Source organism: Siphateles boraxobius, unplaced genomic scaffold (assembly GCF_051911475.1).
Source record: "Siphateles boraxobius isolate OS27281-9 unplaced genomic scaffold, OSU_SipBor_1 66, whole genome shotgun sequence".
Lineage (NCBI taxonomy): Eukaryota > Metazoa > Chordata > Actinopteri > Cypriniformes > Leuciscidae > Siphateles > Siphateles boraxobius.
In genome coordinates this window covers 7,778,103-7,796,541 of record NW_027509193.1, presented here as the reverse complement: position 1 = coordinate 7,796,541, position 18,439 = coordinate 7,778,103, and the positions used below count along the sequence as shown (strand labels likewise).

General features: G+C 38.1%; 2 protein-coding genes and 1 non-coding gene across 27 annotated transcripts in view; 1 reads left to right on the top strand and 2 right to left on the bottom strand.

Moving 5' to 3' along the window:
• bptf (bromodomain PHD finger transcription factor) overlaps positions 1-3,845 on the bottom strand; it is a 36,177-nt gene extending 32,332 nt beyond the window's left edge. For 12 of the 22 annotated variants that reach the window (XM_077211936.1, XM_077211932.1, XM_077211945.1 and 9 more), the window contains exons 1-2: positions 2,888-3,606; positions 389-1,214 (exon numbers count right to left, since the gene is read on the bottom strand). In XM_077211936.1, coding sequence (XP_077068051.1) covers positions 389-1,214; positions 2,888-3,374 — 1,313 coding nt within the window. In that variant the 5' untranslated portion in view covers positions 3,375-3,606. Of the gene's footprint in view, positions 1-388; positions 1,215-2,887 lie in introns of all 22 variants that reach the window. The other 10 variants (XM_077211933.1, XM_077211946.1, XM_077211944.1 and 7 more) reach the window with 5 other exon arrangements.
• Positions 3,846-7,143: 3,298 nt separating this feature from the next.
• On the top strand, positions 7,144-7,225 carry trnas-aga (transfer RNA serine (anticodon AGA)). The gene has a single exon. It is a non-coding gene; the product is annotated as a tRNA-Ser (tRNA).
• Positions 7,226-10,734: 3,509 nt separating this feature from the next.
• grb2b (growth factor receptor-bound protein 2b) overlaps positions 10,735-18,439 on the bottom strand; it is a 52,588-nt gene continuing 44,883 nt past the window's right edge. For all 4 annotated transcript variants that reach the window (XM_077211927.1, XM_077211928.1, XM_077211931.1 and 1 more), the window contains 3 exons: positions 17,387-17,509; positions 16,013-16,181; positions 10,735-12,486 (listed from right to left, as the gene is read on the bottom strand). In XM_077211927.1, coding sequence (XP_077068042.1) covers positions 12,301-12,486; positions 16,013-16,181; positions 17,387-17,509 — 478 coding nt within the window. In that variant the 3' untranslated portion in view covers positions 10,735-12,300. The remainder of the gene's footprint in view (positions 12,487-16,012; positions 16,182-17,386; positions 17,510-18,439) is intronic.

Genomic DNA, 18,439 nt, shown 5'->3' with positions numbered 1-18,439 from the left:
AATGAGGACAGAATTTTCATTTTAAAGTGAACTATTCCTTTAACCTTAATGTTAATCTCAACATATCTTGCATAATGCTGTATCTTAACATTAGTTAATGCACTGTGAACTAGTAACATGAACATGTTTATTAACTAACATTAACAAAATGTTAATAAATGCTGTAAAAATATATTGCCCATTGTTAGTTTATAATAGTTAATGCATTAACGATGGTTAACAAATGAGACCTTATTGTATAGCTTGTTTATTATTACACAGGTCAATAATTAAACACCTTGAAAGTGAGCACTTACGAACTACTTTATAAATGGCTTTTTTTTTTTTTTTACATCTACACCAGATTCTCATTAGTTTGTATCCATAATATATTACAAATAGTACTCACACAACGATCCTCCTGTTGAGAAACCAGTATTTTCTTTGATGTCGGTCGTAACCAACGGGCTCCTGCCGGATGTACGGCCGGCTCTTCTGGAACTCTGTCAGACAGTCTGTTACGCCGGGCACTTTGTGCGCCACACAAATCTCACACTGCCATTCGTCCTCGGGCACCTCTTCCAGTGGAGGCTTCACGCACTCAAGGTGATACACGGCCGAGCAGGTCTCGCAGCACAGGAGGTCGCCGAGCCTGTGGCAAACCCGACAATGGTCGTCGTACTGAACGACCCCCTCGGACATGAGCTCCTCGCGGGCGAGGTTGGTGGTGAGGAATTGGTCCACCAAGAACTGCAAGACCTTGACTTTGCTCTCCAAAGGGCTGAACGGGTAGTCTTCGCCCTCCAGGTCAGGGAGCACGTGGTGATACTCGGGGTCGCTTTCGCAGTATGAACGCACCACTTCTGGCCAGGTCATACCGTCAATGAAGTAGAGCGTGGAGTTGATGCTGTCTTTGAGGTCCGCGGGTCCGAAAGTGGTGTTGGAGGTGTCCTCCTCACGTAAGATGGCCTTCAGCAGACAGACGTGCGTCTCCGCCATCAGCGTGCACTGCTCCTGTCCGACCAAAGCGGCGCAGAAGTCCTCGAAACGGAACGGAGAGAGACGCAAGACTGTACTGAAACTGCGAAGGACCTCATAAACAGCAGATGCGTTGAGTAGCTGCTCGTTGGGAATGAGAAGGTCCTCGGAGGAACTGGGCAGCTCCAGAGAAGGAATCTCCTTCTGCTCCAGAATAGGAGAAGGTGGTCGCCTTGGTCTTGGTCTTTTACGACCTGCTGAAACAGAGAATCAGTATCAGTTTTGATTGCTGGATGTGAGTGCTCTACAAATTAAAGACAACATGAATTTTTCAAGGAGGAAAACAAAGTCCCAGCGCAATTTTATGATCATGTAATAAAGAAACTTTGTTTTATTTGTTAAAAATAAGTGAGACGGTAGTGTTGGAGTCCATTTAGATTTTTTTTTGATTCCCAAAGGAAAAAGATGATAACATTTGCAATTTGCATGCACATAACAGGTGAATCAGGTGAATCTTGTATTTAATGCATGTACAGGATTCCAGCATCTAAATGTTTTTTAATGCAACAACACAGAAATCTGCATAAGGTATACTTAAATTCTATAAAAATATATTTTAATCTTTGAAAAAAACTTAATATGCACAGCACTTTTCAAAAGTTTGGGCTGGGTTAGAAATTAATAATTTATTCGAGAAGGTCACAATAAATTGATCAAAAGTGGCAGTAAAGATATTTATGATGACACAAAAAGATTTGTAACTTCGTAAATGTCTTTCTTTTGAACGGTTTTATCCATTAAAGAATCCTGAAAAAATGTATCACGTTTCCACACATATTAATCAGCACAACTATTTTTAACATTGATAATAATGAGAAATGTTTCTTGAGCATCAAATCATCACATAAGAATGATTTGTGAATGATCATGTGACACCAAAGACTAGAGTAATGATGCTGAAAACACAGCTTTTACCATCACAGGAATAAATTACATTTTAAAACGTTCAAATAGACAACATGAGGTTTAATACCTCATCCATCACTCTAAAAATGCTTTAACCCTAATTATCTCTCATAAGGCGGGTAAATCATCCTAACAGCAGCAAAACCTTCATAAGCTACAACATAAATGGAACTATGACGTCATGTGCGAGAGTGACACAGTAGCGGGTCGAAATTAAACGTCCTCCCCGCGTCAGGTGCAACGGCACTGGCGCTGGATTTCAAAACAATCGGCCGCATGCTGCCCTGTCATTAGCTGCACTTCAGCTTTGGCTACGTGCTCCAAAACACCAGTCAGACAACCATAGCCTCATGCAAATGAGGGTGGATAGTAAGTAAAACACCTAAATGCAACACTCGACCGTACTTTTATCAAAGTTTATGGAATATGCATTTGGTTTTATTAACAAATTATCTTATCAGCGCGAAATCAATTAGCAAGATGACGGGCAAACTAACTTTTGGTGTGCTCATACGTAAGTTTAAAAAGAGATCCCGTTACAGTCTAAACCCGTTGAAACATATAATCACATAACAAGAGAGAGTGATTTAAAAGTATTTAAAACACAATGCAGAGGGTGTCTGGATTTAATATGCTAACAGGCTAACCGTTAGCAAATACATAATTGACGAGTGAAGCTAACTTTTTGTTGACATTAAAAAATGCTTTACTGGTGTACAATGGGATTTTTAAGTTTAATATTTAATTATACGGCTTTTTGCATCTTGATAACGTCCCGCTATTGCAATTTTATCACAACGAATGACTACCGCGCTAATGCTACATGCTAAACCCGCGGCCTTTGCCAGCATAGAAAAGCACCAGGGTCCATTTTGAGTGTTTTGGTCAACAAAAGAGCGCTGTTTTCAGTCTCATTGCTGCACACGGATAAGTCGCCGCTGAGATCGATGTAGATCGCTCGTACCTGCGTTGCTGCCGTGGCTGCTCTCCGTGCAGTAACTCGCATCATCTTCTTCCAATTCGTCCAGTTCCTCCAGGTAGTCGGACTCGTCGTTGATGGCCTCCTCCTCTTCTTCTTCTTCTTCCTCCTCTTCATCCGTCAGAGGCTCCTCAATGATTTCTTCCTCTTCTGATCTCAAACTAACCGCATCCTCATCATCTTCATCGCTCTCGTGGTCGTCGTAAACCACTCCGCTCGCGGTGTTCCGCCGCCCCCTGCCTCTGGCCGTTCCCCTGCCTCTTCCTCTGCCCCTCGATACCGCGGATCGCGCTTTTCTCCGGCCTCGTGTTGAATGATGATGAATCCCTCGTTTAGGGGTAACATAATCGTCATCGGAGGTAACTTTCACCTTCGCCCGCAAGCCCCGGCGGGGTCTCAGACCGCGCATCGGTCCCGTTGAGGGTTCCTGCATCAGCTGCGCTTTGGGCGGCCTGCCTCGTCTCCCCCTCATTATGGATAAAAATCTATTCTCTTCAGTTTCGCGTTTTGCCTGCACTTTACACGCACCAAACCCGGAATTTCGGGCACCACCGCTAAGTTGATCCCGTGCAGGTGAGAATGCACTAGTCCCGCGGAGCCCCGGTCTCGGTTAACGCGAGAAAGCTCAAAACGAACGCCCGGCGCCCCGTTTCAGGTCGCTCGTAGCCGCCATGTTCTTTCCTCCCTCTCCGTCCGCTGACAACAGACAGCAGGCCTGTGCTGGAGTCACGTGACCCGCGCTCCGACTCAACGCGTTCAGTACGCCACGATGTTTGTTGCGTTTCGCGACTGTCAACACGCTTCCAGAGCGCCTGTTACTATTACTAGGCTCTTCAGCCCGTGAAAATGTGCCTCGGTGTGTAGATTTGTTGATTTTAATGTTGTTCTTCTGAGGCAGTGGCTCTTGTCACCTGTTCTCCATTTTCTTCTACGTGTTAACTTCATTCGGCTCATTGAGATGGAGGGTTGACAGAAACAGATTGGTCCAAGCTACTGAATAAAATAAGTTAGTTATGCTATTACAGAACATGTATTAGGCTATCATGTAGCCTTTTTTCTCCATGTGTACACAATCACATTAGCAAAATAGCCTAATTTCAAACTTTTCTTTCTTTCGACCAAATAATAAGTTCCCAATGTCATTACATTGACCATAAAAATATATATTTTATTCATATGTTATGCTACATACAGAACTCGTTTTATTTAGTTTTTTTTTATAAAGAAGCCATGAATAGTCAAAAACAATGGTATTAAATTTAATATTAAAAGAGTGTAATTATGATTGTTAAAACTAAATAGGACCTTAAGCAAAACTTCCCCTCTTTTTATTTAGGTGACCAAGTATTAAATGTGGTAAATAAATTACTTGGGTCACATTATTAGAAATTATCTAAATGATAATGATAATGTGCAGCGCCAGAGCTGTAAGTTATATCCACAGGCAAATATGTTGGCACGTAAATTTTATGTGTGCACAGGTGATGTTAAAATAACAGTTTTTAGAGCTTACTGTATTCTTAATTTTATATGGCACATATATGGTGTAGATATAGTAAAGCTAAAAGGAAAAAGCTTCAGGTGGCATATAATGATGCATTAAGAATTTAGCTTAAGCTCCCAAAGTGGAAGTGCAATCCAAATGTTCATATCTAATGATGTTCCTTACATTGCGTGCTGATGATCCTGATCCTTAATGATCCTAGTGATACAAGGTATTCCTCCTGGTTCTGGAAGCACTGGAATTCAAGTTTGTATGTTTTAAATAATGTTTGTAAATTTTTGTTTGTATGTTATTCCTTTCTTCTTCTTTTTTTACATGGTGATACAGACTGGGTCTGAAATAAAGAATGATTTAATGGGATTTTTTTTCCATTCACCTATCAATTTTTTGTCTAAAGATTAGTATACTTTCATAACTATGGTATTAAAGGTTAAACGAAATTAATTTATATACAATTTTACTTTATGCAATATGTGGGTAAAATGGCCATAAATGGGTAGTCCGATTCAATACAATGTACTGTGTACAATTTGCATAGTAATGTGTTCTTGGGGCAACATGTAATGAAAAAAGAAGTGTTATAATGGGAGTGAAAAATTGGCAACATTTTCATAATAATATCTAATATGTCATAGGGATATTGATAATCTTTTTAATATTTTTTCCATATTCACTTGTGTCTTCCAAAATGCCTGATAAACCGTATTTAAGTCCTGGTGTCCACAATAGAAGTCATGTATGAAATCAATGCCCTGTTTTGTAACAGAAAGTCATATTTTGATTAGAAACCCCATAACATGTGCCTGAGATGTTGATTTATGACAAACAAGTTGAAAATGAGTCAGATTTAAATGATGACAAAAATATTAGCATGTTTCCATAATAGTGCTAAATTTGATCACTAAGTTAATGTCAGTCATATTAAAAGACCAAGCAGAAGTTGTATTATAGTTGTACTATAGTGGACAAAAGCCTTCTTCCTGGGTCCCAAAGTGATATGATCGGTAATAACCATATTTGATTTTTCATGCTGAACTTAAAGGATCTTTCACTTAACCTAAATTAATTCATAATTGCATAATTTTTTTCCTGAACTGACCAAAGTGTTTAAAATGAGAAGGTTACATTAAAAACATACATTAAATATTGATGTTACATCCACTATTGTTTTATATAGAATTGTTCTATAGACGATACAGTATGCAATCACATCAGAACCAATTCAATTACAGACAAATTAAGAGTAATAAGCCTAGCTTACTTTACTTTTTCAAGGGAATCTTACCCTAATTAAATTACAGTAATTAATTACTTAGTAATTAATTACACCCAACACTGAAAAAAGTGTATGCTAAATATTTGTATATTTTTTTAAGTAACTAATAATTGTCTTGTCATATGGAAACAGAATGGCTTCCTTCTTGTTGGTTGCAACACTTACTTTGATTTGGCAGAACTGCAACATTGTGAGAATCAACACTTCTTTGAGTGATTTTTATGCTCTTGCCCCTTAGAGATATCATTTTCCCTATCATCCCTATCATTTTCCCTATCATCAAGCCTAGAAATGACATGAAACCTCATATGCACTCATTTACTTTAAATCATTTTGCTTGAAAAGTTGTTTTATTTTGTTTGTTTGTTTGTTTGTATATTCATTATCTAACCATTTGCCGAGCATTTGATGGTCTGGTCCATCTCCATTTATATAAAAGTGATCGATTGTGGCAGATTCATAACCCAGAAGCAGCAGTGTGATGCATACTTGTATCCAAGATCAAGGCCTGGTTTCACAGACAGGGCTTAGACTATGCCATGACTAGTTCAATTAGGGATTTACCCTCAGTTCCACAGACAAGGTTTAAGCCTTAATCCCTAGTCTAAAGTAAAATGCATGTTTGAGCTGTGAAAGCAACTTGCCCTGACATATCTTAAAATATGTCAATGTTGTTGTTTTGTCTCAAGATGCACAGATAATGTTTTTTTTGCTAAAGCACATTTATAAAAACTACTTAAATGTCCTAATTGAACTAGAAAGCCTAATCCTGGCTTAATCAAAGCATTGTCTGTGAAAGCTTTTATAAAAATGCCTTGGGAAAAAAAATATTACTGGTGTGCATCTTGAGAGAAAACAAGTTGCTATCACTTAAGACAGCTCAAACGTGCATTTTAGTCTGGATTTAATTGTCTGTGAAACCAGGCACAGAAATACCAAACCGATAAAATCCAACAAACAGACCCACTCGACATAATCCAAAACGCAGAGATATGGAACAAGAAGCACTAAACCCATGAAGCTATTCACAACAGTCTAAACAAGAGATCAAGGTATTTATAAAGGTGCCAATCATACAATGCAGATTGAGTTAAGATTGAGATCAATACTGGAGTGACAGTGACCTCTGATGGTTAGGTTGGGATTGTCAGGTGTGATAGTATATCTGAGATATGACAATAAAACATGAGAATGAGCGCGTGAGCGTTTTGCTCTTCTAGTGTGATACACTTTGTACAATGCAAACAGTCAATCACTCCAGTTACAGCTGTAAGATATGTGATATTCGCTCTGTGTAGTTACAAACCAGATGTGTTATTCGCTAAAAATAATTAACATTCTCAGTTATGACCTAACACGCACAATACGCTCGAGCTTGTTTGTGTGTCGCTATCGAGACGTTCTTCTGAATAATTACAACAAAAACGTTCATAGTCTCTAATATATCTACTTATATCTCATGTAGTCGTGGCCGAGTGGTTAAGGCGATGGACTAGAAATCCATTGGGGTCTCCCCGCGCAGGTTCGAATCCTGCCGACTACGGATAACATTTTTTTTTAGCATGAACATCGTTTTACTATAGGAAGGGTGTTTTTTTTAGAGTAGTAAAATCCCTTAGATTTCTCATTGCTTCGTGTATTTTAGAATGACATTTGTAGTAAATAAAGGGAAGTTGTCAGTAGGTGGCGCCTTTGTGTCAATTTACTGTATTAAAATCTTAAAATTATTGTTCATATTCTTATCTTGGGTGTCAATTTTAAAATATATTCTGTACCTTCCATATTATTGCCAATTCACCCAAAGCATAGAAATGTTGTCATTATTTACTCACTCTCATGTTGTTCCAAACCTGTATTTCTTCGGATCGTAAAAATATAATAGTGAGGATGACACTTTCATACTATCTATTTTTCCATATAATGAAAAATATCTTCTTTTTTTTTAACATGAAGGCAACTAAATGAAGGGTCAACTATCATATAGTCAAGTATAGTATTATTTTAAGATGAAACTAAATCAGTTTAAATGCCAATTTAACCACAAAGATATAATCAGTTTACTAATTCCAACGGGAAGAGCTTAATGTGTGTAATGGAAATTTTGATTTTCATTGGTCTTCAGCAAATATTACAACCCTTGGTGATGTTTGAACAAGAGATATATTTGTATCTGTGAACGTGCAGAGTGAAGCACAGCTGAACAAGGCCTTTTGGACCTAGAGGTCAAGATGCAGCTAAATTTAATGGTCCTATAGTGTCAGTTAGTGACAGAGGGAAGAATATGCAACAGTGTATTCCTTATTTGGCAACCTGCCTCCAGAAAGACACAGACTGTAACCTTGGAAAATGTTATAAAAACTGTTCAGCCCTTCCTGGTGTTGTCTCACTCACACTACAGCGTAACTTCTGTGTGGTGACTGGGTCCTTGTTGCAGGAATAAATACCTTTTAAAAGACAGTTTGGTTTCAGAATGTCTCTTACGCAGTGATGATGGTTTGATAATGAATTTTTGCCACAACATGTGGCAAAAAGGAAACAGCAAGTTGACCTAAGATGGGCCTAAATCTGTATGATAGGGAAAGTCAATGTTCCAGAGATCAGTGTTTGCATTTTGGTACACATTTGCATAGGGTGGAGCTGAAGAGTTTAAAGCCAACAGGGTTTTCTTTGTCTCGCCCCATGACATCACACGATTCGGAAACTGCCCTTTAACACTTTGCCTTCCTAGATACTGTACTGATCACCTGCTGCGACCCGAGAATATTTGTCCTCCGTCCAAACAGAGCGATACAATCAAGAGGAAAAAGAAAGCTGACTTCATCAAGGACTGGCATCTGTCTCTTCCTTATGTAATATCTCCACAGGTTCAGGCTGAGTTGTGGAAATGTTAAGATCATGCAGCCAAGAAAAGGTTGGCAGAAACTTTATACTACGTTCATAAGTTAGTGGTCAGTAAAAAAAAAATGTGTTATCCTTATTCAGGTGTGATACATTAAACTGATCAAAAGTGATTGTAAAGACATTTATAATGTTACAAAAGATCTCTTTCAGATGCACTTTTAAATGATAGTGCTTTTTAGTCATTGTAAAGAACGATTTTAAATTCCTTTTAGAAAACTAAATGAGTGGAAATGAAATTTTTTGTCTATAAGTAACGTAACGTTCTCTTCAGACCAAATGTTTGGCTTATTTTAAAAGGCGAGCTTTAAATTAGTTTGGACTTTCTGTGCTTTTGCGGGTCATGTTGACCTGTTTTAGACTTTAACACAGATTTATTGCAATTGAACGTCAACTTTTAACCTGAACCATGACATCGTCCACATATGTGATTGAAAATGCTTTTACTTATCACCATGTTTCTCAAATGCACAATAACAAACAGAAAATGGACTTTCAAGCTTTATTTTGTCGAGTATAGGGTCAGTTTGACCCTGGAAGATCCATCGTGGAGGGGCTTGAAGTGTAGCTTTATTGAATTTGGCCACTTTGTGACCAAACAAATAGCCAGCAAAGCAGGACATCCCAGAAGTTGAATCAATACATAAAACGGCAGTTCACTTTTGTGCCTTAATCACTATTCTCAGAAGAGTTGAGCTTGAGAACTTCACTAATCTTTCTGTCGTGTATTCTAAGAAGCAATATAGTGCAATGTTGCAATAAAAGCTTAGCTTATACAACACTACAATCATATTATAGTTCATTGTAACAGTCGTTTGAAGGCTGCTGGTTAAAAGGCTGTTGGTGGCAAAGCTCTTACAAATCTATAGCAGTGCAGATAACTTCCAAATCAACCAGCTGGATAGCCAGAAGGGCTGTGACAACACCATATAGATAGTGTAAAACACAGAGATGCCCTGTATTTGACCCTCGGCGGGAAGCGGGGGTTTCGGCGAAATGTGTAAGTATGCAATTACCCAGCTACAGGGAAATGGCCTTTCATTATAGCCAAGAGCTGCAGTGAACAGGTCTTCGTAAGTTCAGTGCTTCTGACGGTGTCTTTGCGATCGGTTCATTGTGCACCGGAAAATGTCAGTGTCTTAACATTCTCACACTTCTTTCTGCTTTGATGCATCTAGAGCACTTGTGGCATAATTTTGACTACCACAATTTTTTTTTCTTATATAGCCTCTATATATGGTTGTCACAGTACCAAAGTTTCAGTAGGCCTAGTTGGTACCAGTACCAGTACAATATCACAGTTCTATGTACCAATTGTGGTACCAGCTAAATTAAGTACATACTTAAAAAAAACAAAAAAACATAGGTGTTAAGTAGTGAGTTTGGGTATAGGGGTGCAGAGCCAGTGGTTGTTCTCTAGGCAAACATCAGTGCCTTGAATTTGATGCAAGCAACCAGAATTGGCAACCAGTGCAAGTTTATGAGGAGAAGAGACGTGCACTCTCTTCATCTCATTAAAAATCACTCTGGCTGCAACATTCTGGATCAGTTGCAGAGGTTTACAACAGTCCAGTCTGGATAGAACAAGAGCTTGGACACGGAGTTCTTCAAAAATCTGCAGGACCGGGCAGTTCTAGCAATGTGGTCTGTGAGGTTCAACTGATCATCAATCACAACACCAAAGTTCCTGGCTGTCCTGGTGGACGAACCTAACTGAATCGAATAGTTATGATGAAGTGTGTTATGCTGGCTGAGAATATAAGCAGCTCTGTCTTTGCAAGGTTGAGTTGAAGGTGATGGTCCTTCATCCATCAAGAAATGTTTGTCAGGCAGGCTGAGATGCGAGCAGCTACCGTCGGATCCTCTGTTTGGAATGAAAGGTAGAGTTGTGTGTCATCAGTGTAGCAGTGATAGGAAAAAACATGTTTCTGAATGAAAGATCCTAGTGATGACATGTAGATGGAGAAGAGAAATGGTCCCATCACTGAGCCCTGAGGCACCCCAGTAGCTTGATGTTGCCAACGTAACACCTAAAATGGCTAAACACTTTAGAGTTCAAATATCACAGAAGTGTTAACAGAAGGATGTCAAACTATGACAAGAAACTGGAAAAGCCTCTTTCATTCAATATAAAGTATCTGACACAACACTCTCTTTTTTATCATTTTCTTTTTATTTATTCAAAAGAAACAAGGAAAAAGGCCAAAAAAAAGTTAAGAAAAAAAGGCAAGACATTTAAATAGGAGTGAATCGGTGTAGGTGTGTTCAAGAGGAGGAGGAAGAAGGGCGCACATGATTTCTCACTGCGGGTCTGACAAAACCCAATGCTCAGGCTAAAGCAGCAAGCCAGAAACACTGTCACACCAGAGAAAAAGGCACTAATCCAGAGAGAACAAAACACATCACGGAAAACCGGGTCGATAATACACAAGAAGGGAAACAAAATACATAAAAAGAGCTAAAAAAACGTACAACACTGAAAAGACAAAATATGAAGGAAAACCAAAAAACAAATGCATCACATTAGTCGATGTGACAACTCATATTTGAAAAAACTCTGGTTTCTTACTTCTTACTGGCTTAACCGGCATCTGCCAGTTTTTCGACACCAAATATTGTGATTTTAAATGTTTGGTTACAAATGCAGTAGGTGAATCGCTTTTGACCCCATGAATAGATGCATCTCTGAAATCATGCACCTGCAGTTCAGCTCTCCAATTTGAAGTCCCTCATGATGATCTCTACAGAGTGATATCGGCTACATTCACAACCCAAGAAAAGTAAAAACTGGCTGCAATAAATACATTGGCTTAAAATGGTGGCTAGCCGCATGGTTTTTCACATTAGATCAACTCCTGTAAGACCGGAAGCTCCCTTGCGATAAATCGCTATCGTCAAGGGGACTCATCTATTGGTTCTAAAACAAAATAATGATGTCAAATGGAATACATGATGCGTTAAATACTACGGTGTTACGTCTGGGATGCTCATAAAATTAGCATGTCCCAGAGCTACTCCGTTTCATTCGCCCTCCCCAAAAAATTAACATAATTTACAATTGGAAAAAAGAAAACAAAAATGTGTTGAAAGATAAAACTGACAGACACATACAAATATATAATATATATATTCTTAAAAAAATGGATTCTCTCTATAGGTGTTTTTTTCCACAGCCCAGATGTACAATGCATTTGCATTTTTTTTTTTACTCTTACATTTTTATATATTTTTAGAATGTTTTTTTTTTTCCTTTTTAAAAACAGCTTCAGGATTTACTATTATAAAGAGATTTAAACATGCAGCCAAAACAAAAAGAACAAAAGAAAAGTCTAATTGTAGACTAGAAAAGAAGCCAGAAGCAGGAGGATGAATCTACAGATAGAATCATTGTTGTTTTAATTTATGCGTTGTTTACTATGCTATGATTCAGCCTTTCCTTCGCCCTAACAGCTCAGTCTGGACTGTAAGCGTTCAAGAAGACATCACGATTCTCAGGAATAATAGTTTCGCCCAGGCACCACGAAAGAGGTGGAAACGTCCAGCCTCTCTGCTACGTTTTTTTCTCTCCATGATTTCAGTCACAATTTCCATTCTTCTGTGCCGCTTTAGATTTCACGGGACTTTAAGGGTGTTGACGGGGACATGTAGGGTAGTCTGATTGTATGTGAATGTGAGGGGCCGATAATTACAACTTATTCACTAATCACTTGTTTTTTTCCTTTACATGTTCCGGTTCACAGGCGTGACGTAGTTGCGTGGAAACATTCCCGTCTGGCCGTGACAAGCGCCCTTCCACCAGTTGGGGTCAGAGTTGTCCAGGACCTGAATGAAGTCTCCGCGTCTGAAGCCAAGCTCTCCGTCCTCTTGAGGGTCGAAGTCAAACAGGGCCTGCACGTATGTTGGATGCTGCAGATGCACAATAGACACGTGTAAATAACATGATGGCATGTTTTGATTCTAACACATACTCTACTGTACAAATGTCAATAAGATTTTGTAATGTTTTTGAAAGACTCACCAAGGCTGCATTTATTGATAAAACAATACTGTGAAATATTATTACAATTTAAAATATCTGTTTACTGTTTGAGTGTATTTAGAAATGTTAAGCATCAGTAATGCATCATTACTCCAGTCTTCAGTGTCATACTAATATGATGATGTTCTGCTCAAGAAACATTTCTAATTATCAATGTTGAGTGCTGCTTAATATTTGTGGAAATTGTTATACATGTTTTCAGGACATTTTTTGTTGTTGATGAATTTAAAGTTCAAAAACAGCATTTATTTTGAAATGGAAATCTTTTATGACATATCTATTTATGGTCTATTTTGATCAATTTAATGCAGCCTTGCTATATAAAACTTTCTTTAAAAATCTTCCTGAAGGTAGTATAAGTGAACATAGTTAAAATATCAAATATTCTGTAAATATTCAATTAAGACATTGAATACATTGAATACATACATTTTCAGAAAAACAAACAACGAATACATCATCGCAATTACCGAGTCCATTTCCAGTTCGAGTCAGAATGTTTAATAGTGGTTTTGTAGGTCTAGATTATGAAATACCTGCTGACAGATTTTTATCTATGCGTTTACACAGAACTTCTCTTGCGGAGATAATTAATTTCTACATAGCTGTAATTTAGTTGTTTATTAGCTAAATAAAGGTTACACAGTAAATGTTAATGTAATTTAGGGAGTTTGTAAATGAGTGGATCTTGTTAAAGGTTACATGTGGCGGCCATGCTTGAGCATTTCCTGAGCATCAACCCCGAGAGTGAACGGCACTTTGGAAGTGATTTTACAAGACTGATGAGGAAAAAACAACAGAGAGAATTAAATTCAGCAGTTTTATTTCCAACATGCACTCATTAATGGCTGTTGTATTTATGTAAAATTCCATCTTTAGTGGGACATGACTTGACGGATTACGTGACTGAGTTGGTCTCTATTTTTTAGCACCAAGTTTAAACTACATATCAAGCATGTAACTTCGTTACAGTCTTCGTCATCAGGAACCTGGGTGTGCTCTTTGATACCAATCTTTCATTTTAAAGCCACGTGTCTTGTTTTAGTTTCTGTAAAACCACATTTTTCCCATCTTAAAAATGTATCTAAATTACGACATATGCTTTCAATGACGAATGCAGAATAGTTAGTTCATGCGTTCATGACCTTAAGGCTAGTTTACTGTAATCATCTACTGGGTGATTGCCCTGCACACTTAATAAACAAACTCCAGCAGCTAGAGAGCTAACCAGGAAGTGTGACCATATTAGCCAGGTTCTGTCAACACTACATTATCTACCTATTACATTGGTATACATTAGGGGACATTGTATGCATTTTAAAAACTGGCTCTGGCCCCCTTCCTGTTCGCAGGAGTGATGAGATACTTAGTAGACTGTGCTCACTCAATGGCTGGCTGTCTAAGTGGTGTCCGTAAAAAAATATAGAATTCATAGACAATTGTAAAAGTATTTGGGACAGACCTGACCTGTTGAAAAGAGATGGTATTCATCCCTCCAGGGATGGTGCTGCGCTTCTCTCTAATAATATGGCACATAGTCTTAGAGCTCAAACATGACAACCTGGGGCTCAGGTCAGGAAGCAGACAAACTGGCTAAACCGACTGCTAGCTGTCTCACGTCACTGTGGTCAGATAAATCCCATCACATTGAGACTCTTTAACCTAGATATCATCATATAGAGACTGTGTCTGTTCCCTGAATTAGGACATACAAAAAACTACCTAAACCCATTTAAGGGTAAAAATTTAATTGATGTTCACCAAATAGAAAGCAGACATAATACGGATGAACAAATGATAAAGCTCGGGTTGCTGAATATTCGATCCCTTACTTTAAAAGCACTTATTGTTAATGATATGATTACAGATTTGACCTAGATGTGCTGTGTCAGTTAGTGTGAACAGTTAGTTCATGCGTTCATGACATCAAGGCTAGATTATTGTAATGCTATTATGGATGGTTGCTCTGGACACTAATAAAACTACAGCTGGTCCAAAACGCAGCCGCTAGAGTTCTAACCAGAACCAGGAAGTATGACCATATTAGCCCGGTTCTGTCAACACTGCATTGGCTCCCTATTAAACATCGTATACATTTTAAAATATTGCTGATTACTTACAAAGCACTAAATGGTTTTGCTCCCCAGTACTTGAGCGAGCTCTTAATGCATTATACTCCTTAACGTCTATTGCGATCTCAAAATTCCGGCCAGTTGATAATACCTAGAATATCAAAATCGACTGCTGGCGGTAGATCCTTTTCCTATTTAGCACCAAAACTTCGGAACAGTCTTCCTAACATTGTCTGGGAAGCAGACACACTCTGTCAGTTCAAATCTAGCCTAAAAACGCATCTCTTTAACCTGGCATACACATAGCACATGATCACATTTCTATAATTCATATCCGGAAAAGGAATGTTAGGTTGCATAAATTAGGAGTAACGGAACAGGGAACACTTCCTATAACACCAGATGTACTTTTTACATCATAAGAAGAATGTCATCTACGCTTATATTAGTCTCATCCATTAGTCTCACTGTCTGTCTCATCCTTACTCAACTGAATAATGACTGTTTACTATTGTCTTTTTAGAGCTGCATTACAGCAGAATTGAATTCTGTTTGCATCATTGAATCACTATTATCCTGTTTATTACTGTAAAGCTGCTTTGAAACAATCTGTTTCACTATTGTATAAAGCGCTTTAGAAATAAAAGGTAATTTGACTAACAAATCTCATTGTGCATTACTGGCTGTTATGTTAAAAAAAATTACTAAGGGAGGCAAGTTATTTTACCTTTGAACACTCATCTCCCCTCAAAAGCAGTGCTTTAATGGCAGTCTTGCACACAATTTTTAAAACGGCCACAAGATGGTGCCATTTATCAGTGAACCCGATATAACAAAACGGATATTTGATTATGGAAAAATGCTTAAATATAGGGGAAAATGTTGGTAAAATCAATTATCGGTCGATAAGCAAGGTTCTGTTGTTGCAAAGAGTGGCACGGGACATCTGAACAGTTGCGATACACAGTGTGGACAGTCAACAATTTAGATCAGATTCCAAACGAACACACAAATAATTGGATTTGGACTGACAGTGTAAACATAGCCTTTATCTTATCTCTTAAAAATATTACCAAAAGCCTTGGTGTGGTGTTTTCCCACCTTTCAGATTTTTTATTATTAAATAATTGTCTTCATTTAGTGTGTATATCATGCCCTTTTCCCTAATGTTATTGTAAACGATTATTTACTGCAGGTTATTCCAAAGAAAAAAAACGTTCCCTGATCCACAGATTTTACTTGAAAAAGTGTTGCATTACAGAAGTAAAAACAGTCATTCACAAAGACTAAGGATAAAAAAGCTAAAAACTGGCATACAGACCTGAGGCACCTGCTCGATGTCTCGTAAAAAGATCTGTTGGTTTCTGGAAACGGAAGTGGTGCGGTGATAGTCCACCAGCTCGTTTAGAGAGTTAAACTTCACGACCCAAAGAAAGTACTTTCCAGCCCCATCACGCAGCACTTTGAAATGCTGTACATCATTACCAAACCTTAAACAAAAAGAGACACAACACTTCACAATTGATACCAATGAGGTTAACATAATGCACTCTTTTGCGTGCCATGATCCAAAAATAAAGTTACATAAGTGAACAGAGGTCAGAATACATATTAACATGTGTATGCAAACACAGGCGAGACGGGCACGATAGCAGGGGATCAAATGGGTAATTGCCCTGATGTCTATCAAAGAGTTCGGCTTGACTGAGACATGAACCGCCATGACTCACGCGAGACACAGTCAATTCACATGATGACATTCAGCTACATGTCTTTACAACCACACTACCGTTCAAAAGTTTGAGGTCACTAAGATTTTTTTAATGCTTTTGAAAGAAGTGTCTTCTGCTCACCAAGGCTGCAATTATTTAATCAAAAATACAGTAAAAACAGTAATACTGTAAAATATTACAATTTAAAAATAATTTTCTATTTGAATGTATTTTAAAGGGGGACCTATTATGCCCCCTTTTACACAATGTAATATAAGTCTCAGTTGTCCCCAGAATGTGACTGAAGTTTCAGTTCAAAATACCCGACAGATCATTTATTATAGCATGGGCAAAAATCCCCATTTTGGGTGGAAGCAAAAACACGCTGTTTTCATGCGTGCATCTTTAAATGCAAATGAGCTGCTGCTCCTCAACTCCCCCTTTTCCAGAAGAGGGCTGCGCCTTTTCTGCTTGTGCCATTCTGGCAACAACAAAACAGGAAAAATATAATGGTGCCATTTCCACAGAACACACTTTTGCATTCTACTGCACTGCTCTTCCATTGTTTTCTATGTAAACTCACGCTAGACAGAACTTGTGTTTTTTCTCCCATTTGGGGCCGTTCAAACGCAAGGTGTCGAGACATGTTTTTTATTTTTTTTTATTTAGACTTCTTTTAACTGGAGCGCTGCATTTTTATAACAGCGTTTTCTGTGCGAGACATTGTAAAAGATTAGAGACACAAGCGCACCGGTCAAACACGTCTGTCTATAGAGTTTACGTAGAAAAGCAATGGAAAAGTAGAGCAGTGAAATGGAAAACATGTTCTGTGTTCATTGATATAGTCAACAACAAAACCTTTAGGAAGCCTGAGAAAAACACTTCTAGCTACGCAAACTCGATCTCAGGCATCACTGCGCTCCCGGTCAGGACTCGGACTTCATGAGAGGTGGAGTTGAGGCTGTGTTTGTGTGTTGACGTACTTGACAGACAGTGAGAAGTCTCCAGGCGCACTCTCGCTCTCTCTAATGAGGAAGGCTCCGTCGTGCCTCTGTTTGTTTAGGATCTCCTCCGCTCTGGCCCGTGGAATTCTCCCGAAGAACCACCTGAACCACCAAATATAAACGTTACGGTTATATCCGAACAAAGACATGGTTATTGAGAGAACTGAAAACAGAAGAGGTGGAAAGAGAGATGTTAAAGACCGAGATCAGATGAATTTCACTGATTTACATGGAAGTGTGGATGAATAGTAGGAGGATTATTTTCAAAAAGACAGGCAGCACAGAGAAAAATCAGCTCAGAAGAACAGCTACAGAGTTTAGAAGATCAACATACCACAATGAACAGCATAGAGTGTGTGTGAACAAAAAATGTGGTGTGCCTGTGGGTTTCTTCTAGAATAAAGCTGGTCTTTCTTGCACAAGCCAGTTTATAAACCATCCAATTCTTTATGTCCTTACTGAATTACTGTGTGGTATTATAAATTATATCCAATGTCATCACTGCACTTACAGACCTTAGATGGAGTACATGCCATATTTCAAGGCCAGTAATACTAATAATAAAAATGCTTATGTTTCATTAATCAGGTTCAATGCTATAATTACTGATCATTCAAAAAGTGTCAATCAAAAAATAAAATCCCCCCCAAAATTTCTAAATTCAGATAAATATAATTGTTTATATATATATATATATATATATAGATAGATAGATAGATAGATAGATAGATAGATAGATAGATAAAGTTTTACATGTAAAAAAGTTTTACAATTTATTTACAGTGTAGCTTGTTTCATTAATGAGGTCCAATGCCATAATTATTGATCATTAAAAAAAAAGGAGAAACTTTCCAGTGGATTAAAAATAAATAAATACATTCAGAAGTTATTGATTGTGAAAATAATATTAAGGGAAGATACTCCATCACACTGAACAGACTATTGAGTGCAACAATCTTGAAGTAAGAACTCCATTCATTCTCTCCATAGGGAAATTGATTTTAAATAACTTAATCTACCTTTAAAGGCAGA